Source organism: Lagenorhynchus albirostris, chromosome 13, assembly GCF_949774975.1.
Source record: "Lagenorhynchus albirostris chromosome 13, mLagAlb1.1, whole genome shotgun sequence".
Lineage (NCBI taxonomy): Eukaryota > Metazoa > Chordata > Mammalia > Artiodactyla > Delphinidae > Lagenorhynchus > Lagenorhynchus albirostris.
The window spans coordinates 19,159,182-19,186,441 of NC_083107.1; the positions used below are offsets into that span (position 1 = coordinate 19,159,182).

General features: G+C 38.2%; 1 protein-coding gene across 1 annotated transcript in view; it reads right to left on the reverse strand.

Annotated features, from left to right (window-relative positions):
• Positions 1 to 27,260, reverse strand: part of CTNNA2 (catenin alpha 2) — a 1,202,879-nt gene that overhangs the window by 80,400 nt on the left and 1,095,219 nt on the right. Inside the window, exons 10-12 of the mRNA XM_060168603.1 lie at positions 26,308 to 26,400; positions 25,558 to 25,714; positions 18,811 to 19,011 (exon numbers count right to left, since the gene is read on the reverse strand). Coding sequence (XP_060024586.1) covers positions 18,811 to 19,011; positions 25,558 to 25,714; positions 26,308 to 26,400 — 451 coding nt within the window. The remainder of the gene's footprint in view (positions 1 to 18,810; positions 19,012 to 25,557; positions 25,715 to 26,307; positions 26,401 to 27,260) is intronic.

Sequence of the window (27,260 nt, forward strand, 5' to 3'; positions counted from 1 at the left end):
AATCTTTCTTTCATGCTCCCTTGTTTCAGTCCTTAGGGAAGATGGCAGGCTCTGGGTGTCCCAACATTTCAATGAAGCTGGGTGCCTGCCTGTCCATTTTGGAGTGGATCCAATTTAGTGATCTTTGTGCCACTTACCTTCAGCAAGGAAAGCAAACCGTTACTCCTTGAATGGCGATGGTATGCAACAGAGCAAGTTTTTGAAACCTGCCTAAGGTAGTGTGGAATAGTGTATGTGAGTCCAGGTTTCATGTTATCCTGAGTTGAGTTCCAATTCTGCTAGTTCCTAGCTGTGAAACCTTGGTCACATTTTCTTAACTCTTCTAAATCTGTTTCTTTGTATATAAAATATGATAGTAAGCTCTTACCTTGGGGTTCAATGCTATAACACATACAAATGCACTGGATGACATCTGGCCTTTAGAAAGCCTCAATAAATATGGACCTAACATTAAATGCTAAAGTCATAGCTGGTTGAATAGCAGACTTTAATCTATGTTGTTTCATAGTAAAATGTAAATGAAATGATCCAATCCATTCCACTTATGTCTGGAATGCAGGCCTTGAGACACTGGAGGTGGGGAGATGGCTGTGGAGGGAGGCTTGTGAAAAGACTGTGTAAGAGGGGAGACGGAACACCCAGAATATTCCATCAGAAAGGCTATGAAAAGAGACCAGTGGACTCAAAGATAATTCGATTTTGTTCCATTTTCCCAGAACTTTGTTGATGTGCAAGAGGATACATATGAACATTTTAAAACGTGGGCATCTCTTTCCTTAAATAAGGACAATTACATACACACTGGAAGTTTGTGGAAAGTAAACTTAGTGGCTACTTAAGAAATGCTGCTGATTCACTGATTCTCGAAAATTATAATTCAATTTTTTCAGCTGTTATCTTGTAACAATCAATTCATATGGCAAAGGAAAGCCAAAAGCACAATTCTTTTTATTTACAAGGACAATAAAATAGAAACATCATTCATCTATTTCCATTTCTGAATTTTCAGGCCTGATTCATCGTTATACTCATTTTCAAAGTCTGTGGATACTTTAACATCCATTCTAATCCCTAGTGGGAGAAACTCTGCTAAATTACTTTACTCTCCACAGTCAGAGTATTCAAGATAAAACATTCCTTAAAAAATGTATTTCTACTAGGAAAAGTCAAATGTTATTTAAAAAAAAAAAGGAGGGTAAGAGGAAAACAGAGTAACCACTCTTTCAACAGAAATTATCAAAACCAAAGCATGGCAAGGGGTGAATTTCCTTCTGTGAGTAAATTGCTATGAATGGTTCTCTATACTACTTGAATTTTTCAATTGGGCCTTTAAACTGCTTTTATATGAAAGGAATTTGGAAGACGTTGAGAATATTGCTGCAAATATGAATCAAATGAAAATATATTTCTAAAACCCACCACAGTAAACTAAGACCATTTCAGCTACACACTTGTGGTGGGAATAAACTGTTTTACATTTCTAAATAATCTAGATAATTGAAACTGATCTCCTTAAGCATGAAAACATTTTTGTATGTGTCATTTTCACATGAGTAGCTTTCTTAAGGGAAATTACAAATTCCTTTCCTTTCCTAAACTCAAAATTCTAAATAATATTAATTCCATTTGATATCTAAGCTGCCATAATGACCATCAACAATTTTACAGATGTATATGATAGTATCTGTAGCACTTAGCTGCATAAATTTTTGCCCCTTTTTTATAACTGATAAGTGACTGGTACTCCTCCATGTAAGATAAATACTCTTACAAATCAATAAGGAAAAAATAGAAAAATAGACAAAAGTTTAGAAAAGGCAATTCACGACAAGGAAATCCCATATTATTGATAAATACATAAGATGCTTGACTTCACTAATGAGTGGAAAAATTACAATGTAAATAATGAGATAGTTCATACCTGTTGGAGGATGAGCAAACAAATTAAAACTTAAAATATCCGTCTTATTGAGCATGTGGATAAAAGGGAAACCTTCTACTATAGATGGAATGAAAAATGGGAACATATCATTTTGGCAAATGCTTTGTCAAAATCTAGTAAAATGATGCTTTCCAGAGCCAGTCAGTGAGTTGCGAAATTAGCTAGGGCATAGCCAAATGCTGACTTCTGAGGAGATACTGATAAGGAGACTGAGTACACTGGGGGCAAAGGAAAGTCTTTGTGTCTCTAGAGTTACAGTTGTTTTTTGTTAGGTTGAATATTCCAAGAGTTAATAATAACAAGAGTTACATTAAACCTGAGGATAATAACTGCTTTAAGGGAGCTCTTTCAACAGACTCTAACCCAGACCTATTCTGAGTCTTCTAACTCAGGGGGGAACCACTGTGATCTGTGCACCCCAGGTTCACAGACTATATATATGGATGGGACAAAATGAACTTAAGGATGTAAATCAGGAAATAGCCAGTATATTAAATCGAGTAAGTCCTGAGGTCTAAGTGTTTACTGGGAACAGAAAGCTAAAAAGATATGTCATTTGTGAGAAATTGTAAAATGCACAAGAATACTGTGCATAATTTAAACATATACTCATTTTTATTACACATGTTCTGAAAAGATGTATGTAACCTTAAGTTATAGTGGTTACCTTTGAGAGCAGAAGGAGAGGCATGGAATTAGGTAGAGGTCTTAAGGAGGCCTCAGGTGTATCTTATTTTTGAAATAAATAATAATGTGAATCAGATATTGCCAAATAATATTTGTTATACCTTGGGGTACAAGCTGAGTGTCAGTTACATGAGTGTCTGTTCCTTTTGTATTTTTGAATCTTTTCAAAATTCAAATTTAAAAAGAGATCAACATAATACCCTGAAGGCTTTATTTCTCCTTATAGAATAAGGATCTGAAAAAATAAAGTTCTAGCTCATGGCCCAAACATAATAGAATCCAATTTGATCCATAGTATTAAGTGAGGAAGACCCTCAGAAATGTTGACTGTGATCAAATGCTTAATATTCCACTAAGACCCACCAGCTGGAAAACTGAGACAAGTAGTCCCTATCCACTAGACCCTCCCAGTGAAAACCGTTGATGAAGTCCAAAAGGGAAAGTGGGATTGTGTTGCTTTGTTTTACTTGTTCAAGGTCACCCCGAGGAAGAGCTGGGGAAGAGGAAAATGCAGGAATTGATATGCTGTCTTTCTCCACTCTGCACTGATTCTCTCAAGGAAGAGAGAAGAAAGCTAAACTCTAAAGGGACCATTCTCATAAGGGATGCTCTGGGGCCCAAAACATACCCAGTACTACTCTGAAACACCAAGTTTGGCAGAGGGCATTCTGTTTGCTCCAGCATGGAATACAGAATCTCTCTTGGGAGATTTAGGAGGTGCAGTTTTTGAAGGAACAACAGTGTTGTGGATGTGGCATTGTCAGAAGAGGCAGAAAGAAGAGATTGGAAGAGAAAATACCATCAATTTTCCAAGGAGGAAAAATGGTAGAGGAAGTGGTGTGGAATCCTTACTTTTCAAATAGGGGCTCAAAGGGCAGTTTAGCATTAATATTCCAATGACCTTATTTTACTCCTCAAGCTGATAAAACCTAGAATTTGAACACATTCCATTTTATATTTATTTATTGTAACTGACAAGACATCCATTTCTCTTACCACAAGTCAGTGTTTTTCTGGGTCTGACCCTTAAGGAAATTTTCTTCCATGCTCTGTTCCTAAGTGCATTCAATACTTATTTATTTAGGGCTTGGTCAACTGCTAAAACTCTTTAACCAACATACTTTTGCTCTCCACATTGGTGCTTTCTTTCCTGTTTTAGTTTTATCCTCTCTGGTTTTTAAAGTGATAAGACAGAAAAACAAAAGTTTATAGAACAATTATCCATCCTGACAGAACCTAAGATGTTAGTTTCATTATGAATTCTTCCAACACTTTAATAGGGCTTGAAAAATGAAATACCCTCAAAGTAATACTGAGATAGAAACAGTCTCAAAGTACTTCAAATATGATGCTGATTCTACCTCTCCCTAATTAGGACAAAACACAGCATTGCCTTTGTGATTCACACATTGTATATTAACAGAATTTCTGATATAGGATTATATAAATAGAAGCTTCCTTCTACTTTACGAATTACATCCAAAAATGTAGACACCAGTTTACTGTTATTTATCAGAAATCCTGGATTGCTCTTAATAGCTTATGTCCTGAAGGGGTGATCAAAGTTGGAAATAAACTTTTAAATTCTCACTGTACTTTTGTATGCAGAGTGCACACTAGGCCACAGAATGATGATATTCCAGGAGTAATGAAATCAGAGTTAAGTATGCATATAAAAATCAAGGTCACCTATTCTAGTGTTGATCGAGATCCTAAAACAGAGGTGAGGAAGATCTGCACTGAATCCTCCTGAGAGACTTCAGAGGTGAAATTTTAGAGCACAGGGTGAGTCAGTAAAATGAACAAAACATTGTGCTAAAAATGCAAATAGGACTGCCGACAGCCATAAGAACCGAATCCAAGGTTAAATAGAGGCAGTAGAAATGACTAGCCAACCAACTCCATTGCCTCTGAGTAACCACCTAAAAGGTCCATGCCCTGCTGTAAATGTTCCAATGACTTCTAATATAGAGAGGACTATAAAATCTCTTTATCAAGATATAAACACAAACGTCTGACACCTGACTATAATTCCTATCTGTCTGTCTCCCCACTTATTCCTACATATATTCAAATGTTCCAATTAGACTGAATTACTTCTATGTCTTCAAATATGACAGAGACACACCATGTCCATGATCAATTTATTCTCTCCTACTAAAATGTACTTCTTTCTTTGCCCCTGCTGAATACCTCCTCAATCTTCAACAACCAGTTTAGAACTGTCTGCCATTGTGAAGCCTTCCTTAATCCCAAGACACTCCAAATTTGGCCATTCTCTACAATTTTATAAAATCCTAATTATGCCTGCACTATTATAGTACTTAGTACACTGTATGAGGATTGTCTGCCATTTCTGTATGTCAGCTGTTTCCCACAAGAGTCACTTTTAGGCAGAGACCATCTCTTCTTCATTCATTGCATCTTAAGCCCTTATTATGCTTCTGGCACAGCTATATCCAGCTGGGAGAAGGATGGGAAGTGAAAGAATGGGAAGTAAGAAGGAAATAATTTGTCACCAAGTATTTCAGGGACAAAATGAGCAGTATCACATTCAACATACTGAGTCGCTCTCTTTCTGCCCATCATTTCATATTAGTTCAGTAATTTTATTAAAGAGTTTTCATGAGTCATTAACCAAGTTATTAGTGGGCATTCTAGTTTTGGTCTCGAGAGACCTTTCAAAAACCTGAGCTTAGAATCCTTTCAGGACCACTTGAGTAGAAGCTTCACCACTGAGTATGGAGAAAGATTTATTATTGTATACTTGACTAGTTGACCAAAGCCAAACTAGCATATCTGCATGCATAGGGGTCATCCAGTTGTGGCGGTGCAGTCAACCAACATGCTTTCTTGAGTGTGTTCCTTACACAAATTTTATTACTGAGGATAAAAAAGAAAAAAATAGACAAGGCCTCTGTTCTAGAGAAAGAGCCAGTCTAATAAGTGTTAATATAAAATAGAAAAATAAGAATGAGAACATTTGGAAATAATCTAAAAAGAGAATAAAATATTAGGACCAGGATAGAATTGTGGCCAATTCCAGTACAAGAATCAGTATAATCACACCCTCTCCATTACAAATAGATATGATGCTTCCATTTTAACAGTTGAAGTTAGGCAGAGAATTAGGTGTTAATCAGAGTAACTGGAGCCAGAAAGTATTAATTTGGGGAGACTCTGTGGGGGCAACTCTAGTATCCCCCTACATCAGGAAAATACTACTTGATGATGTTTCTGTAGGTAATGGATTCTTTCCTATAAATGGTTTCTATCAGACATTGCTAAGCAATTTTATTCAAACAGCCCCCAATTAGATGTCAGGTTAAGAGAAGAGAATATAAAGGAGAGAATGATGTAAACCATCATTCAGGCCTGAATTTGGCCAGAAGAAAGTCTGACTGGCATTTACAAGACTCTGTGTGTACCTTGATAGTTCAGCACATCCATGAAGCATCATCAATTAGAAAGGAGCCTGTTTGAGTCTGAAGCTCCAAGTCTTACTAGTGTAGAAGTAGGAACTAACACAAACTGAAGCTGTAACACATTTGTTGCTTTGGTAACACTCAAAAATGATGGAGGACAAACCATAGCCACTGGTCATTGTTTCATATTGATTCAGTAACTTTAGTAAAGAACTTCATGACCTATAATTAAGTCATTAGAGGATGTTCTAGGGTCCCCCCATCCCAAACAGGGACCTTTCAAAATCTTGAGCTCAGAATTCTTTTTAGAGCTGCTTACGTTTCTATCTATTGGACAAGAAATAATCAAGTGGATCTATAAGTCTACCTCATGAACAAAGGCTATTTCATTACTGTCTGTAATTTATAGACCCATGCACTCCCAGTAGATGTAGAGGCTTTCCTACAAGTACAAGAGTGGCCATAATCTTGTTGAAACACTTAGCTAGCATTTCTTGCATTATCCAGACCTTTACTTCTTGATTTTGCACACTCGCTCTAATACTGGTTATGATTTTCATCACCACTCAGCTTCTTCTGAGATTAAAGTTTGAATCTCTGATACTAAGTCAAATGAAATGTTCCCTAGTAATGTCACTAGATTCTTTCTTCTGTTTGACATGTACACTGTTACCTTTAAATTATGTACTAGCTTTGTCTTGTTTCTCTGTACAATTTCTCAAATCTGTCCTCTGCTCCAACTCTCCTCTCCAATCACCTTGTTCCAATCTTGGTTTTTATTTCCTCACTATCTAGATCTGTTATGACCCTCTCCCCTCCTGGCCAGATACTGCACAGCTCTATCTAGACAAAATGGAAGGCACTGCACGAAGAAATAGGTACATTATGGCAGAAGTTAAACATGTCCCTGTTAAATCCATGTTGTGGGATCTGTTCATATGTCTTAATATTCTATCTTAATTATGCTAGTCATCACCCTTATTGTTTGTCCCATCTTTATGCATTTGCAAATATGTATGTGTGGTAGTCAGCCTCTGAGATGGGCCATTCTTTCCTGGTATTCATGCCCTTGTATGATCCTGTCATCTTGAAAGTGGGCTGGAACTAATGACTTGCTTCTAACTAATAGAATATAGAAAGGGGGATAAGTTGTCACGTTGGTAATTAGGTTACAGAAAGGTGTTGGCTTCCCATCTTCCTTGCCTTTTCTTGCTCTCTCACTTGCTCACCCTGATGGAAGCCAGTTGGTCTATGGAAAAGCCTCCACGGCAAGTAATGGAGAGGAGCCTCTGGTGAACAGCCAATAAAGAATTGAGGCCTTACGTCCAATAAGGCAACTGAGGCCTTTCAACAACAATGTGAGTCAGCTTGGAAGTAGGTCTTTCACCAATTGACCCTTGAGATGACTGCAGCCCTGGCCCATACCTTGACTGCATCCTTGCAAGAGATCTTGAGGCAATGCCACCCAGCTAAGCTGTGCTGGTCTCCTGACCCACAGAAACTATGAGATAGTAAATGTTTGTAACGTTCATCCATTAAGCTTTGGTGTGATTTGTTACACAGCAATAGCTAACTAATAGAATATGCTATGCCAGAAGTAGAAATAACAGTAAAACTAGTCAGAAAGACATATTAAAATTTCTGTTCATTCATTTGTAGCAACTATGCTGGTCTAGGTTTCTGTTATATTTATTGCACTCAGGCAGAAGCTTAATTGAATCTTGATATTTGATTATATTTATTTACAAGTTAACCAGTTTGAGCCTCAGTTTACACAAGTGTAAAACAGCTGGCCTTCTGGTTTTACATAAGGTTTAAAAATAATACATTCTACAAATTTTATATACAATTTTAAATATAAACATAGGTAGTACTTAGTCATTGGGGATAAAGTGGCAAACAAAATAAATATGATCTTGCCTTCAAGGGACTAAAAAGTGGGATGTATGTAAGATGCTTCCCATTGTGCCAAGCACACAAGATTCACAGTAAATGTTTCTTGTAATTGTCATCTTCACACCATGACCCTTTGTATCTACCCGTCCACGCCCCCTTTTTCTTTGTTTACAGCTGGCAAAATCATCCGGTCTCCTTTGGATGGAGCTTGGAAGTACAACTACGTACATGATTCATCACCAAAAAGTGGGCCTTGTGGGAGTGAAGTAAACTGAAAATAGCACACAAATTAGTGTTGAAATCTCTGAAAATTGGGAAGTTGGTACAATTTATCTGAAAACTGAATTTTCCTGCTTTTATGCCCTTCTCTCTCCTTGGCAGGACTACATCATCTTTCTGATGGTTTTGCATTTTTAATAATGAATTTCCTATGAAATCTGCCCTCAGGACAAGATTTTATAAACTCACTGTTAGAATTTTCATTTTATCTTCATTGCCAAGAAAGCCAGTGTTAAACACTGTATTACAGTATGACCTCACCAGATCCATGAAGAAAGGAAACCTTTAAAAGTTAGAGACTTTACCAAAAAGCTCGTAGCTGGAAAAAAAAATCAAACCCAGCTTCCCTATCTCAAATTAGACACTATTTCTAAAAAACCTCTCAGCTTAACCTAATATTCTTGTGAAAGTGTTTTCCTTCTACCTCAAATGCATACTACTATTTTATATTAGCTGATTGATTGGATGTGAATCTTGAGTAAAGTATCCCCAAATGTTTTTTAAATGTGGAGGAGGGAGTATGGAAATAATATTTAAACTCTCTAAATTGAAATAATTCTCTGTCTAGGCCAGTGATATACTAGCTTTCACTGTGCTTTCTCTTGATAACTCTTCATCAAGTTAGAAGATATTGAGCTCTGGAAGCTAGGAGCCAGGACGAAAGAAGCCCAGCTTAATCTGCTCCCTATTCCCTGGTGACTATTTGTCAGCTGTTTTTACCTCTCTAGACAACCATCAGCATCCTCCTGGCTAGTCCTAATTCTTCCATGCTGTGTATATTCTTGGACTTTCTTTCGTCAGAGTCAGTCATCTGTTCCCTCTGTGGGAGTTCCTAAAGGCTGCCATTTTCATAAACTCATGTTTGGAAAATGATAATGTACATTTCAAACATCAAAATCAAACTCAAGCTCCAGAAGGCCATACATAACCCATGAGCTGAATTGTTTGATGAAAGATGAAAAAGGACTGCTTAGAAGAAGGAAAAAAAATCTTCTAAATTCTGTCCACGATAACTACCCTAAGAGAATCAGGCAGCATGCATCTGTTTTTGTCTAGACACAAATTCCTTTCCCCAGGGAAAGAAAATGCTTGCTTGGAAAGTTCTTACATTTTAAAATCAGCATTTCAAAAATAATCACAGATTGTTTATAAGTTAAGAGGAAAGGATGGCACATTTCATTCTGAAACTTAAGGAATGAGTAAAGAACTGAACATGATGTTTTATTTAGCTTACAGTGTTTGTAGAAACCTAGCTTGATAAATAGTTAATTTTGGCGTCAATGAGATTTTAAATTTTAAGATGTAATAAAATAATTGCTAGGAATTTATTGCTCTTAGTTTAAAAGATTCTGATCTTGATCATTAAACATGCAATTTTTAAAAAAGGAAAAACCCCTAAAATAAGGTATTATTCTACATCAGTTATGTTTTTTATTTATATTAATAAACATTTTTGAGCTTCAACTCTCATCAAGGCTGGAGGAAGTGAAGAGGTAGTCTCAGATCTCAAGGGGTTAAAATTAAATTAGGAAGCAACATACACACACACACACACACACACACACACTCCTGGATAGAAAATAGAAGGGAGACAGAGAACAGAGAGGTACCTTAAGACAGAAAAATGGGCAAACACAGAGTTTGCAACACCTGGTAGGACCTTAATGAGTGACAGTGAGTAATGGGGCACAGAGGAGTGGGATTGGCTGGTATGGTTACAGAAGACTTCGCTTCTTCTCTAGGAAGAAATCAGCTAGCATTAGAGAACAGGTAAAATATAGAAAGGCAAACCAAGCGGGGAGGTAATTTTGGGGTCAACTTGACAGGAATATCCAGAATCTTTCTGGTTCTTATGTCCATATGTTATCCCAGCTACAAGCATAGTTTCTTATTTTTCCTAATCAAACTATTTCTGGAATATTCTAATGATGTTCCCATTCAAGTGATTGTTGACATATTCTTCCTTTCTTTGATTCCAACACCTATTGCTGACGTGGTAGGGATCCTGGGTAAAAGGAACTTACTGCTGCCTCACTTGTGCCCAGTTAATACACCCTGGCCACCAATTCCTGTGGACCCCAGCACTGGCCCTTCTGCCATTCCATGGCCAGTACCATGGATGCTGATCCCTCATATCCTTGAAGTGACAAAGAAGTATCATGTCTTTTGCAGTCCCCAGGATTGTGAGTTTATGATGTGACTCACACAGAACTGGAAATTCATGTCTTCCTTTTAGTTTTACTTTGAAAATTGGGCACTAGAAAAGTGCTGTTTCTTCCACTATGTTGCTCCATAAATGTGTAATTGTGAGCCTTCCTATATCCATCCTATCCCACCTCCACTTCCATGTTAGAAGTTTATTATCAGGCTAAAATTGTTTCTCTTGGGACTTCTCTAGTGGTCCAGTGGTAAAGAATCTGCTTTCCAATGCAGGGGACACGGGTTTGATCCCTGGTCAGGGAACTAAGATCCCACATGCCCCGGGGCAACTAAGCCCACACGTCACAACTACTGAGCTTGCCCCTCTCAGTGAGAGATCCTGCGTGCCTCAACGAAGATCCCGCATGCCATAGCTAAGACCCGAGGCAGCCAAAAAATAAAATAAAATAAAATGATGAAAATAAATAAATAAAGTAAATAAATATATATTTTTTAAAGTGTTTCTCTTATTTTCTCAAGTTGTATTCTTCTCAGGTGGTTCTTCAGCCTCTCACGCTGAGAGAGCTGGTCATGTGTGAATTCTAGCAGAACATATTACTTACAGACAAGCCAGTATAGAGAAGATATTTTCATATTTCTGCATGGCCAGGGCTTTCTGAGCAAAAATGACTGGTAACCTGGTTCAAGGTATGACTCAATAGTAGTCCTAAATTGGTGAAATAATCCAGAAAGAGATTTACGGGTTTATCTCCCCAGAGATAGGTGTTTACATTTCAAAACGGAATAAAACCAGGAGCCATTCATTTATATTCTAAAGGGTTGTAACAACCTGGGGACCTTTCCTGGAGAGAGTTTATTAACATTAAAGAGTGAAGGTTTTTCTCTCCCTCTCAGGAGGGGAGGGAGACAGCTGAGCACCAATTGCTATATAAACTCTCAGATTCATAATTTCGTGGTTCTTCTCCTGTAGTATGGACCTCCTTCGTGTGGGCAGACTTTATCTGACCTTATCACACTGCCTTGAGTGGTAGAACGAGGTATAGGGAAGTGGCAACGTTATTGTTACTAAGAAAGAAGTTTGTTCTCTGAGCAAGAAACCTTGCATTTGCATTCAGGATAAAACAAATAAATACTGATATTAAAAACCATCAGCCAGATCTGTACAATACTTCAAGTATGTAGGTTTCAGATATATGGAAGAGGCTTTGAGACAAACTACATGTTGCCTGTCTAAGGACTATTAAGTGAATGAAATTTCCTTCTCGTTCCTCCTACACTTCTGACTTCCCACCTCCATGACTAGCACAACCACCACTTAGTAAGACATTTCCTCCATATTGTAATCATTTTGACCTTTCAGGGGGAAATAAAATGCTTTACACCAATAGTAAGGGTTATATTAAAATGTATTTAAAATATATTAGGAAGTCTAGGCTGAACTGAATCTCAGTCATTACAGCTTCTGTGGAAATTCATTACTTTCATAATTTAATTTCAAGGTCAGTCACAGAGAAGTAACAGATTGTAATAGTCCTTCCTATCTCTAATATCTAATATTTCTGTCTTCCCAATAATCTGTCCTTACCACCTTCTTCTGATATTGATCTTACTTCTGTCTATACCCCTTGCCTCTGGTCACAGTGATAGTCAGGTCACCCAGACATGTCCAATGATAAAACTTGATCCCGCCAGCAACAGAAATCAGTCCAAGTGAAATAAGCATACCCCCAAGTGGCCAAGAAGATTGCTCTTCTTTGATGTGTAGAAAGTAGGAGGAAAACAAGCATCTCTACTTATCCTGGAATCTTGAGTTATAAGCCTAAGGCTGCTGCTAGTGGATATATTCTCCACTGAAAAAAAAAGGTCATATCTTAATTTTTCGTATTCATTTAATCAATGCATACATATTAAAGGCTAATTATGTGATAATACTTGTCTAGGCCCAAGGCACGTACAGGAACACCTGCCTCTAGGAAGTGACAATCTATCTGTGGACCATTGACACTGAAGAGGATGTAATAAATGTCAACACACTCATAGAAATAGATCCCTGTTGTCTCTAGCTGCGACCTGAGTCAGATCTTAAAGGATAAGTTCAATACACAGATGTAGAGGAGGAGGAGAAAACGGGGAAGATGACAGGAAGGAGAGTGGGAACAGCATGGATGTGTTTTAACTGGAAAATAATAAATACACCTGTCCAAGTGGAGCAGAGGATCTATACAGAGGATTCATGGACAGTGATTGTCCATGTTGAGTGCAGTCGTGAGGAAGCCAAGAAACAGTGAAGCATATGTCCCAAAATCAATAATATTGACCATACTTAGATGATGAAACATCAGGCAATACATGAGAAGCTTGAGGCTCAGGGGCATTAACTAATTTGTGTAAGGTCACATTTAGAAGTCAAGGAATTGAGTTCTTCTGATTCCTTACATGGATTTCACCTATACATTGTACTGACACAATGGTACCCCTCATTATCATTTCTAATTTGGGTGCTTTCTATTTGTTCCTCTTACTGGGCAAAATACATAGGAATGCTGTAAAAAAAAAACTGTTTTATGAAAACTTTACATAACAGAAGCATGAAATTACAAATTATACCATCTCTACTAAGAGAAAGAAGTCAATCTGAAAAGGTTACATACTATTTGATTCCAACTATATGACATTCTAGAAATGGCAAAACCATGGAGACAGTGAAAAGATAGTGGTTACCAGGCGATTGGGAGGGGGAGAGGGATGAATAGATGGAGTACAGTGAATGTTTAGGACAGTGAAAAATACACTGTATGAAACCATAATGATGGATACATGTCATTATACATTAGTCCAAATATAATAGAGTATACAACACCAAGAGTGAACCAAAATGTAAACTATGAACTTTGCGTGATTATGATGTGTCTGTGTAGGTTCATCAATGGTAACAAATGTACCACTTTGGTAGGGGATATAGATAATGGGGGACACCATGCCTGTGCAGAATCAAGGGAATTGATTCAAAATCATGGGAAATCTTAGTAGCCTCCCCTCAATTTTTCTGTGAACATTTAACTGTTCTTTAAAAAAAAAGTCTTGAAAAAATTTATACCATCTGTTTGGCCCACATGTTCTCCAAAATAATGGAATTTTCATTTTCATTTACAAAGTGCTTAATAACAGAATCCTCACTAAAAATACTTTATTTTTTTCTATTCTTTTTGGTTCCCTCTGAAGAAAGAACTGCTGGCATCTCAAAGATCTCTCAACCTGATGATATTGACATCGCCACAAATTTGCATCAGCCATCAAATTTACAAAAATGGCATTTCAATGTAATCTGTTCTGTGAAGAATGAGCTACTTTAAACATAATATCATTGAATGGACTTTCAGGCCCCTCAACTTTCCACAGCAATCTGACTTTGCAAATGAGATCTCTAAAAATGGGTCTCATTGGGTGCACTTGCTACCAAGCCATCGGCAATTTGTTATAATTCAGGTTTTATTGAAGAGCCCATCAAACATGTTAATATTTAATGAGTCTGGTGTACGTCAAGTTTATTGTGCTTTCATCTGCCTAGATTAGTTTTATAAAAAATAAATAGGTAAATTTTTATGTAATATTGCCCTAGAAATTTAACATACTAATAATCCACAAAATTGTGTTTTCAAATTAACTTAGCATTCATATCAAGACAAAAAGCACTCTTCAAAAAAATTTACTTACTCTTTACTAAGTAAAGTAATTTATGGAAAATTAACTACAGACTGTTCCATCACTCTGGATCTCTCTCAATTTCTAGCCTCTCAGTGAAGGTAAAGTGGGAGTTCTCTCTACAGAGACCCACCCCTGCATCATTTGCATGTTTAAACAGAGGTTGGCCTGTATTTGAAAACCCCATTAGCAGCAAAGTCTGGTCTAGTTAAGACTTTTTGAGCATTCTGCCCCTTTTTTTTCATGCTTGGTAATAGACTCTCACTCCATTCCCTTCACCGTACCCTATGGCCATCATGCAGAGGCTCCATTTAGTCTTGTTTAAAGTTGCTCTTATTATGGAATATTATTTCTCTTGTGGCAGTTATTTTCCATGGGGGTTATTCTGTCCACCCAAGAACATCTAGCAATGTCTAGAGACAATTTTGATTGTCACAACTTGAAGTGGGAAAGGGAAGAGGTCCTATAAGCATCTAGTGGGGTAAGTTCAGGGATGCTGCTGAGCACCCTTAATGCACAGGACAGCTGCCTCCACCCCAAGAAAGAATTACCAAGACTCACATGTCAATAATACAGAGGTTGAGAACGTCTGCCTTAGAGTCTTTAACAATTCAGATATAAAACTGGGCAGAACCTGGTAGGTTGGTGGAAAGGCAAAAGAAAACATGATGCTTTGTCTTCCATGTCCTGGACTCTTCCTTTTTTTCTTCTTCTTCCTGTCACCTTCCACTCCTTGCCCACTGCTCCGTGTTCTCTCCTCAAAATAAAATGTACTCTCAGGACAAAGTTTGATAAAGTTGCATAAAAAAGTGACCAATTAAACGTTGCACTAAGGTTTTTTTAAAAATCAGAAGCAAAATGTTAGCCCAAAGGTAGAAATTTGGGTATTAATGATCTGTATAGGAGTTTTTATTTGAAGGACGTAGCCCTCCTTAGCATAGCCAGACACTGACAAGGGGACAAATCCATTTTATAAAATCTATATAACCTACAAAACTCTGCATAACCATAATCACAGAACTGATCTTATGTTCTTCCTCAAACTCCATGTGTGTAGTACATCCCCCAACAATTCTAATTAGCAACCAGTGAATTTTAACAGCTAAAGCTTTTTTTTTTAGCTTGTTTCTCATAGAGAAATTTCTTATTGAGAAATGCTAGGTATTAAGTCACCATATAGATCACACATTTTAAACCTCATGTTCCACATGTTCAGATTACCAGTGCAATTGTGACAGAGGACCATCCCTTCTCTTAAGCCCTGCTGGCTTCAGAGCAGAGGCATTCTCCCTCCATGAGGAATCCATGAGTATGTCAATTGTTCTACTCACAGCTAAATTATTTTTTGTTTTTTTTTTAATAAATTTATTTATTTTTGGCTGCATTGGGTCTTCGTTGCTGCGCACTGGCTTTCTCTGGTTGCAGCGAGTGGGACCACTCCTCTTTGTGGTGCACGGGCCTCTCATGGCGGTGGCTTCTCTTGTTGTGGAGCACGGGCTCTAGGCACACAGGCTTCAGTAGTTGTGGCACGCAGGCTCTAGAGCACAGGCTCAGTAGTTGTGGCACACGGGCCCAGCTGCTCCGCAGCATGTGGGATCCTCCCAGACCACAGCTCGAACCCATGTCCCCTGCATTGGCAGGAGGATTCTCAACCACTGCACCACCAGGGAAGCCCACAGCTAAAGATTTTGCTTTCATTTCTTTGACAACCTCTCTACTTACCCATAAAGAAACCATATTGTTCCTGTTTAGGAAAGAGAAGAACCACTGGGGACAGAAGCAAAATAATCTATATACCTTGTATATTCTAGTTCTTAGCCCACTAATATCTACTTTTCCTTGACATGTATTCCATTTTCTACTAGTTATTTATAAACTGTTTATTTCACTCTCTTCTACCTGGCTTCTTTCCTAGTGATCTTCAATAGATGCTGAAAAATACAAAGAATCTAAATGTCTTGCTTATCTTTTCTGTTCAATTATGAATTGGATGTGGACATCAGAATCAGGAAGGTGCCTTTAGTTAAGTACCCCAAGTATTCAATCACTGCAAGGAAGGGCTGAGATGAGAATTTTTAAAGATCTGAAAATTGACAAATAAGAGCAAAATCTTCATTAGCAACAACAATCCAGGATGGATTGCTCTGTTTCATTGATTTTTTTTTTTCAGTTAAAAAAACTTCAACCAGAATATTATTTACATTTCAAGACTTTGGGTGAAAATTATGTTAAAATATTTCCATCAGCTAGGCACACTGCCCTTGCCTTTATGTCGGTTTTGACCCAATGGGCACCACTCCTTCTATTTATTAAAGCACCCCAAGGCTCAATAAGAAAGAAATCTAAAATGTCTCTTGAACAACGCTGAAGTCTTTGTGTGCACAAAGTCACCTATAAGTTGGCAATATGCTCTGCATGTCATCTGCGGCAGTAATCATTCCAACCAGTCATGAGTTGAAACTTCTGACACTCTTCACTCAGTGTCAGATCCAAGGAAATGCTGCTATGTGTCAGATATATCACAGGAAGCTGAGACTTTGTAACAAAATCGAGGTAATGGGCCAGGAACTGAGAGCTCCAAAAATGTGACAGAGTTTCCTTAAGGGTGAAAAAAAAGTCCTTAAATTGGAGAGTAAAATAACTGTTTCTAATTATTCCAAATGAGAAAAGAAATACCGTATGGCTTGCATTGTGTTGCTCTATTGAATGCAAAGGGCAAGCCTATTTGAAAAAAAAAAAATAGTGCTGAATTTCAGCTAATTACAATGTGGATATATCATATTATTATTTTTTTAACATCTTTATTGGAGTATAATTGCTTTACAATGGTGTGTTAGTTTCTGCTTTATAACAAAGTGAACCAGCTATACATATACATATATCCCAGTATCTCCTCCCTCTTGTGTCTCCCTCCCACTCTCCCTATCCCACCCCTCTAGGTGATCACAAAGCACCCAGCTGATCTCCCTGTGCTATGCAGCTGCTTCCCACTAGCTATCTGTTTTACATTTGGTAGTGCATATATGTCCATGCTACTCTCTCACTTCGTCCCAGCTTACCCTTCCCCCTTCCCGTGTCCTCAAGTCTATTCTCTTCGTCTGTGTCTTTATCCCTGTCCTGCCCCTTGGTTCGTCAGAACCTTTTTTTTTTTTTTTTAGATTCCATATATATATATATGTTAGCATACAGTATTTGTTTTTCTCTTTCTGACTTATTTCACTCTGTATGAGAGAATCTAGGCCTATACACCTCACTACAAATAACTCAATTTTGTTTCCTTTTTTGGTTGAGTAATACTCCATTGCATACATGTGCCACATCTTGTTTATCTATTCATCTATTGATGGACACTTAGGTTGCTTCCATGTCCTGGCTATTGTAAATAGAGCTGCAATGAACATTGTGGTACATGACTCTTTTCGAATTATGGATATATCATATTATTATTGTTATTATTTGTAATTCTAAGTCTGTGAGGATTCTCAAGAGCAACGATCCCTAGATGTGCTCTTTATTATGTGATATTACACTAGTCCTTTTCTGCTTATATTTCAGAGAGCAATCAGTGTCTGTTTATCTGTTGTTTTTCCATGCTATTCTAGACTAACAAATAGCTACAGAAGTCTTTGTAAATAACCTTTTCCCTGTAGAAGGAAACATGTTTCTACTAACATGTCTTATCATGTAGAACTTGGAACACTGCTATATCTGACCTTTCAGAGATATGTCTATTTTTAAAAGCCTAGTGGGTTCCAAATTCCATATATAGACCCATGAAGACTCCCACTGATGCTGAGGTAAGTTCCTTCTACGCATACAGAGGACCCGATTCATTACCCATTCATAACTCCATCCAATATAAAGTTAATTCTATTTGTCTTCTCTCCATCCCTGGACTTTCGCTCTACTCTCATTCCCCCATATATACAAATATACAAGGCATAAGGGACTTCAGAAAGGGTCTGAAGCCAAGAGACACCAGTCAAGAGCAAAAACTACTAAAAATAGGCTACTCTTTGACACAACTATCCAGAGTTATGGGTTGTTGTGCTAACTCAGTAGAAATAAGTATTTTTTCCATCTCAGTGTACCAGAGAGCTATGACAGGCTCCCATAAGTAACTGTGTCTCACCACGACCGTGATTCCCCAGTGGGCAGCCACATGCCCCTGGAAGAGGGCATGCAAGCCTTTGTAAGAGGAGCAGGACATATATTAAAGTCTAACCCTTTTTCAGTAACCACTACCTCCTTTGATTACTTCATGTCCATGTACTACCTAGAGCCTTTATGCTTTTCCCTGGTTGTCCTTATCTTCTCAAGAAATAGACAGGGAAATGTTTTTCAAGTTCAAGATTCCAAGTTCCAATCACATATTCACTATTTTCTAGACTTGTGACCTTTTTCCAGTTTCTTAACTGATTCAAAACTCCATTTTCACATTCATAATAGGAGATAATAAAAATCTGCCTACTTCACAAGGTCCTTGTGAGAATCAAGTGCTTATATATAAAAACTGTAGAGTAGTATATACTACAAATAATAAATTATTATTCTGCTAAAGTATTCCAATTCAAACTCAAGAAATAAAGAGCACCCTTTTTATGATCATGTGTAATTTAGAAGCAGAAAGACCTATGGGAAACAATGAAACAGACTGATTCAGGTATGGAAATTAATCATGGTGCTGACATTTTGGTCAAACCTAATATCCATGGTTACCTGTCTCAGAGAGCAATTTTGTAGCTTCCAGCACCTTCTCAGTATAAACTCCAGCTTCATAGTTCTCCATCTCAGCATTGATGATGTGTATGACTCGAGCTGCCCGGCCCCTGATAGCCCCTGCAGTCCGGTCCAGAGTGTCCACATCCCCCTCTTGAAGGGCTATCACACACTTGTTTACATCCTCCAAGATATGATTTTCTGTGGAGAGGACACATACACATTTATACCACACACTTAAAAACCTATTGAAGATAGATTCATTAACTCACAAGTCATCAACTTGTACATCTCAATACATGCCTAATAACATTGAAATTATATTTAAAGAACATAGTTTATAATTACAATAGTGGTTCTCAAACTTGAACATCAACTGGAGGATTTGTAGCATCATAGAGACTGTTGGGTGTCTCTCTCAGGGTTTCTGATTCACTAGGTCTGGGGTAGGGCCCAAGAAGTTGCATTTCTACCAAGTTCCCAGGTGATGGTAATGTTGCTGGTTTGGGGACCACACTTTGAGAACCACCAATTTTAAAAATATCTCTTTCTTTGTTTCAGTGTTTAAGATTTATTGGGTGAAAAGGTCTTTTAAGAGTGGTAGTGGCAGCGAACAAGAAGTCACCAAGCAGCAACGTTTCTAGACATGTCCAGAGTTGCACTTTGGGTTGGATCATGTTTTTATTGAGGAAACATTTAAGGGAGACTTTAAAATGAACAAATATCACCCCACCAGTCTTCCAATGTTGTGTCATGCATAACGTATATGCAATGGAAACTGATCAGGTGAAGAGGATCACAGAGTTCCCCACAACTGTAATACAATCCAGTCTGTGGCTGGTTCCCTCAGATTGGAGTCAAGGTCAGGGATCACTCTCCATCATTGTCCAAAGCAGAATACAAGCAGGCAGGATGAGAGGCTTTTCTCTCTACCAGCCTAGAAAAAACATGCAGTCTGGTCCCTTACAGTTTTGCAAGTGTGCAATTTTGTATTTTCCATGTCCAATGTGAGATCTGTTATTATGTTCCTTGAACATTCTTTAGAAACAGAATTCTAAGGAAATGTTCAAAAAGTTTAGTACTCTGAGGAAAAAAAAGAACTTAAGCTGAAAATATACATATACACACACAATAGAATAACAGGACAAGCTTGGAAGTAGTCTTAAGTAATCTGGTAACCCTTAAGAAATTATAACTGTTCAATGAATAGTTAATAAAGGACTAAATTGAATGGCTACCTCTTTAAGAAGTTTCTAGAGCTAGTTCTGATTTATAAATTCCTAAAGAAGGAGAGATGGGAGGGTACTCAGCAAATCCCAGTCTGTCCCATGGATCTCTCCTTCTTTCATTAAACCAATCACTCAGAGAAAATATTTGTTTTTATAAGACATTGGATAGAAAATTGCAAAGTATAACATGTTTCATAAAGGAACATCTGTTTGACCTCATACAATATGATTTCCTCACTCAACTATTTATAAATTTCTGATTTCTACATTCTCTGGTTTCAAATAGAAATTAGAATAGAAAAAAAATGAAATGTATAAATTTTAATATTTAGATATCTTAAACTCACAAGAAGTTACTTCCTGAATGCTGATATTTTCCTGAGAGAACGAGAAAGACAGTTGTGAAAATAGAGACGTAAAGGCTTTCATTTTGATTAAGGAACTTCTGAAACCACCTCTTTATGAGATCTTGGATTGGATCATGCAAACTCACCTAAAAGGACACCTTAAAAAAAAAGGTTTACTCAAATGAAACTTGGCACAGGATTTTAAATACAGGAGTTTGATTCAAATAGGTCTCTCTTACTGCCCTGATGGATTCCTCCAGACAATTAAAATATGTCGTGGTCCCTGAAAATGGGCAACTGCGAGGGTGTTCATGTCAAAAACAAGCATTTTCGGGCTTCCCTGGTGGCGCAGTGGTTGAGAGTCCTCCTGCCAATGCAGGGGACACGGGCTTGTGTCCCGGTCCGGGAAGATCCCACATGCCGCGGAGCGGCTAGGTCCGTGAGCCATGGCCACTGAGCCTGCGCTTCTGGAGCCTGTGCTCCACAACGGGAGAGGCCAAATCAGTGAGAGGACCGCGTACCGGGAAAACAAAAAAACAAAAAACAAAAAAAAAACCAGGCATTTTCTTTGAATAACATAATGTAAGAATAAGCATACCTACCATTTTTCTGTGCATAGTTTAAAGATGGAATTGAATGCAAAACAGAGGAATCTGTCAATTACATTAGATACTACTGTATCTGGAATTAACAAAATTTAAAATGTAAGAAGTCCATTCATGACCTAATATCCTAAAATGAAATGATAGTTTTAAAAATCTAATTTCCAAACTAAAATATGCAACTAATTTAATTAGGAGGCAAGAAAAAGAATATGCTTTCATAGTTATAACTGCAGTTGACCCTTGAACAACAGAGGTTTGAACAGTGCAGGTCCACTTATACATGGATTTATTTCAGTAGTAAATACTACAGTACCACAGAGCCGAGGTTGGTTGGATCCACAGATGCGGAACTTCCTATCTATAGGGCTAACTGTAAAGTTATGCCCAGATTTTCAGCTGTGTGGAGGGAGGGTCGGTGCCCCACACCCCCAAGTTTTTCAAGGGTCAACTGTATACATTAATTGAAGGAGGCCATCATAGCAACAGCATTGCTTTTAATTGAATTGCCAATTAATTTGTTCAATGGTTAGTCACATTAATCATGTGTGAATAAAATATTAATTTTACTAATTTTCAGTTTACTAAATGACTCAGTTTTCTTAATCAACTCTTTTTATGAAATGTTGAGATAGTTTACTCTGCATTTCCCAACTTTACCCAATTAGAGGTACCCCTTTTATAAAAAAAATGAATTACAATTCCCTCATGATAGTAGTTATACCAGTGGATGATATATATGTAAAAGCCACTATGATAAAGAATGTTTTAAAATAAATTTGTACTTTATTAATCTAAGTACCAATAATGCACTTGAAAAGAGCTATATTGTTCTTATAGACATATTATTTAATCAAAAGATGACACTTGGTTTATATATGGTTTCCCTGGACCCCTTGTAATAACTTCTCCACCCCTAGTCCCTACACCATCAGGTCTGGGGTTTACAAGTTTGGAATTACTCTGGTCTAGTATCTATCAAAAAGGGCAGTGAATTATTCAAAGGCAGAATCCACACTTAATTCATATTTTCATACCTGACAGCGCCTTAGAGCAGGCAATCAAAGAAGAAATCCTGAATAAACATGTCCATTGAAGAGGGACAATCAATTATATATTTTTATCCTAAGGTATTTTCAGGAGAAAGAATTCATTAAATAAGGAGATAGAGGAATGATGTTCCAACTAGAAAATAACATAGAAGAGAAAGTAATAATAAAAAGCACCTGTATTCCAGAGATGATTACATTGCTGGGATAAACCCCTTAGGTACTTTGGATGCCTGGATGTAAAGCATGGTTTTTAAACATCATAAAACATTTGACTGCAACGTATCTTGTGGTAAACGTCCTTGAATTTTTGCAACCTTACGATTTCAGGAAAGATATAATCTTGTTAAAAAATCACAGATGACCAAACTACCTGATTATTATAAGCTTTAAAGCTATAGTTTCTAAATTCAAAAGCAAAGTTCAGTCTGTGAATTTTTTAATGAAACAAACTCAAGACCCTGGAGTCAAAAAAAAACCAAACAAGTAAAAGAGGAAAAGGCAAACAAAGCAAAACAAAACTTTTAGACATTATGGGATTGAGTTAACAGCTTTTTCAGATCTTAGATGCCTGCTATTTTGTGAGCCAAACCCAAGAATTGAACTGTTATGTGATTAATGCCAAGATGCTCAATTTAAGACACTATTAAAATTTTTTTTGTTTTTGCTCAGTGGGAAAAGTTTAAGTGTTCTAATACAGACATTTCATTTTTTTTTATAAGCCCAGACTACATCTGAAAATTGGTTTTGCTCCTGTAATGTTAGTAGCTCCCCAAACTTGCTGCTTTTCATATGGACAAATTAAGCACTCAGACACACAAGTTCAGGTAGCAAAAAAAAAAGAAAGAAAGCAAAACAAAACTATCCCTTAAAAAATATATTTTCTGTTGTTGTTTTCAAAATAGAGTTTCCTGCCAGAATAGATATTCCCTTAAGAAGAAATTGATACATAAAGTGTCATTAATGCCATTTCAAAATATCTCCTGGGCCAACCTTGCAATTTACTGATGCAAATGTTTTGGCTCCAGCTCGGAGAGGAGATGAGAAGTAGTTTCCCCAACTATCGGGCTGTATCTACACTCTACCAGCAGCACAGAGTGGCCAGTGTCATTATTTGTCAAGCCCATCTGTGGAAAGGTGCCTGCCGCCTCCGATTGTCAAGTCCAAAGGCATGCTCTAGCAGGTCCTGCCAAGGCTGGCTCCCCGACAGCGCCTGTTCATTTTCCTGTCACGGCATGCCGCAGCGCTTGTACCACTGGGGTTGGACTGCACAGTGTTATCAGCGGAAGCCAAAGCCTTTTCTTGTTGCTGGTAATAATGAGATGCACAAAGGAATGGCAGGGAGAAAGGTGGCAGAGGCATATCCGGTGGAAGAAAATTAAGAAAAGCTTTGCACTACTGAAACAGTCTGAGATAAGACCTCCTAACCTTGCTTTTCTCTACCCTCAGAAATTTTCATATATGCATTTAAAGAAAAGGAGAAGTTGGGAAAGCTTTAAGTTCTGAAATGATTCCTCTTTGAAAAAGGTAGTATATGGATATTTTCTATTCAATTGTAGATAGAAGGGGAATAGCATAAGATTTCCAGGTGCTGTTAGGATTGCTGTGTGAGTTCTGAGGCTGGTTGGAGAGTCCCCCTGCCCCTTTTGGGGACCCCTATAGTCATCTTGGCAAAGACTGACTACATACAAGAAAGATGCTCAGTCCTGGTGTCCGTCCTTCTGTTCCCCACCACTCAAATCCCCAATATGTCTATCCAAACAATTTCTAAGAACCTTATGAAAGATACATTTCTTGCATATCTTTTATGTTGTTAGGACTCACGCATCAGTGAAGCAAAAATCCCAGGAATGGCAACACATTGAGTTCTTTATCAGTCAACCCCTGGATATGGGTATGTTTAAATGAATAGCTGCTTTGACAAGTCATCAGAAACAAAGCACTTTGGGAATGAAGAATAAGACAGGTTTCCAAGAGGGAAGAGAGAGTGGAATGGTGGTACCAGAGGGGATGGCGAGGTTTGAGGGGGTGGGGAAGAAGCTGCAATGTAAACTGGAAACATCAAAGGCAAATTCCCTTCTATCTAGACTTACTGAGAACTATATAGATTCTGGAAAGAGGATATCTGGATGTTAATTATACCTCTGCCAAGTTACCTACCTCTCAGTGCCTTACTTTTCTCAAAGGAAGGCTCAGAATAGTGATGCCTATCTTATAAAACTTTGGTGTGAATTAAACCAAATAGCAGAAAGTCAGACAAATTATAGATATGAGCATGTGTTCACTCATTTTTCCCATCTCCCTTGCCCTGCCCTCCATGATTTCAAAGTTGGCTTTTCCATCATCCATCAGATCTACAGATTCAACTATGCTGTTCTCAGACAAGCTTTAAATACAAGCCCCCAGTGGGAATTCATTGTCAGTTTCTTGGTGAAAGGAAAGACTGCAACTAGAGAAAAGTTTCTAAATACACTAAGTCTCCTGCAGAAATCCCTTCCACACTGTTGAAGTCAGAGGCCTTGTCTGTCTGGATCCCACCAGCTGTGCTGCAACCCCTCCCTCTCAGACCTCAGTAAGTCCTGGTCAAGGCTAGGGCGCACCTGAGCTGTCAGGTGTGAGTTCCATATTCCTGTGGGTAGAGTCAACACCTGGTCAATTTGAATTTTCAAGCGTCACTTGGTTATTTTAATGCCTCGCAAGGAAGCTGAGGTTTCTGGTGACCTCCTCCCCCATGCCTCCCATAGAGACTTTTCCAGATGAATTGGGCCAAGTGTGTTTCGTCAAATGTGTTTGGAAAAAGGCCCATTAGCTGGCAGTAGCCAAATTTGAAACAGCATTGATGAGCCCCGTTAAAGGTCAAATTGATTACATGGTTATTCAAATGCACCAACATCCTTCAGTCTGGCTTCATTTACAAAGAAGAAAGTTACAATTTCCAGTGATGACTAGTTACTTTCTCTCACTTCTTTCCACAACCTCATGGTCAAGTGCTCAAAGCCTCAATACCTCCCAAGTACCTTCTAATGGGTTCATTCTGTGGCTAACATTTCTTCCCAGCTTATCACAAACCTGGGTAACTTCACTTATTGAGGGAAAAAACCTTAACGCAGCCAAATTGGAATAACTCATTGTTTTTTTTCATTTTTAAACATAACCAGTCTCATAACCCATACCCTTTTTTAGATGGATGATTCAGATGCATCAAAGGCCATCCTATTTTAAAAACTCCAGGAAGTAAAAAGGAGCCTAACTCTACTTAAATAATCTATTCAGGTTTCTAATATCTTGATCAGAAATTTGTGTTTTCCCCCCAAATGCTTTGGCTCAGTGTCTTGAAATAATGTGCACAGCAGAGAAGAATTTTCAAGAGGGTGTTACAATTACAGTTGCAGAGATGATTGACAGCTCAAAGGGCCAAGGAGAGCACTTGAAACACAGACCCATGACATTTGAAAGATATTCCTCATCTCATCTTGTTCTCTTCCTTCGGCTGCCTTGTAAGGGGCCCGTTTGTGATTACCTGAGACAGAAAGGAAGTCATCCACTGAGGTGATATCATCCACAGCCTCTGTCAGCACTCGGACCTGCTTTTCCCACTGGTCTTTGAAGACATCCATATTGTCCTGAGCAACTTTGCTCTGTGGCCGGGCAGCCAGTGTGAGAGCGGCATTGATGACCTATTTGTTAGAGACAATCCAGGGACATATTGACCACACTCTTTGACAGAGGAACAAGCAGGTCAAAGATCATGTTGAACTCCTGGACCCTGCAGCTTCCACAGATAAGTGGGTTCCCAGGGTTTGGAAGGACAATCAAAACATGAAACTTAAAGTAGGTTATCAACTACTACTAATTTTTGTTTGCTTTTCTTCTTTTTGTAAGATATAGGTTTCAAAAAGTGCTTACTGGACAAAGCCTACTTAGCACAGATGTGGCAGAAATAGAAGTCTTGTTCTACATGCGCAAGCATATAATTTAGTGGTTGAGACACTAAAGGTAAATAGATATGGAGCATTGAAATAACAGTCCAAGACAAATAGAAGAAAGTCAATAGGAGTGGAAAAGAGAATAATCGCCACAGTAATTCTGAAGAGACTGGAATAGTTTGAAGTTCTTTTTGAGAAAGGCAGAACCTGAAATGCCCCATGAACGTTGGGTAGCACTTTCTAGTGAGAGGAAAGAGGGCAAGGCAAGGAAATGAGTGACATGAGGGCTGGAGCGTAGAAGATCTGAAATATCAGGCTTTGGAAACAAAGTAAATGAGGCTTACCTGGGGACACAGGCTGTCAATCTGGGTGGCTGCCATCCGAACTAATTTCACCCCTTCTTCATTGTTGGAGATGGAACAGGCCAAATTGGCAACCTGTATTGAAAAGGATTTGAATGAAAATGATGTTGGGACCAAGGGAAAATACACTGTTGCATGACCTTGTACCTTCCCTGGAGAGTGCCACATCCAGGAGAATCCTTTCACAAATGAGATAAAGGGACCCTTCTGTATTAAACCAAATATTACTAAGTCTTCTGTCTGTAGGCATTTCTATCAGAAAAGCAAGGTGTTAATAACAAATCATTGCTTCAAGATTCTTGAGCACACACAATAATGTATTTTAACTGGGTTCTTCTGAACTCTTTCCCCCTCCATCTACACTCTCACTTGAACTCCCTAAGACTCATTATTGAATGCAAAGCATTGTGATTTTGGCCACATCAGTACTAAATTCTGACCAGTGAGAGAGATGCCATAGGCAATGCTTTTGATTTTAAAGAGACCCATAGTAAACTGAAAATTAGTGTCTGTTATCCCAAAGAACCCAAGATCTTCCTGTCACAGTCTGTCAGGAAGATGTCAGTCCACCAGTAGTCAACTCAAATGCTTTCAGGGGCCAGGCAGTTCTGAAAAGTGTGTAGAAAAGCCTGGTGTAATCCAGTAGGCAGTGGGGGGAGTGTGCAGCCAATGAGGACGTGCAAGTCCACTATAAAGGCATTCACGTTTGATTTTTAAAACATACTATACCAGCCAAAACAGCTGAACTGAATTCAAGTTCCCAGGTCAAGCATTTCAATATTATTCCTTCTCTTCAAGGAGTGAGAATTGGTCATACAAGGCCGGCCTGATTGGCCAAGGTCAACAGCACACAAAGTTATAATCAAAACACTGATCAGTCCCACCAAGCTGATGTCAAGAGGACAGGAGGATGGGGTTTAGAAAGGGCAAAGGAG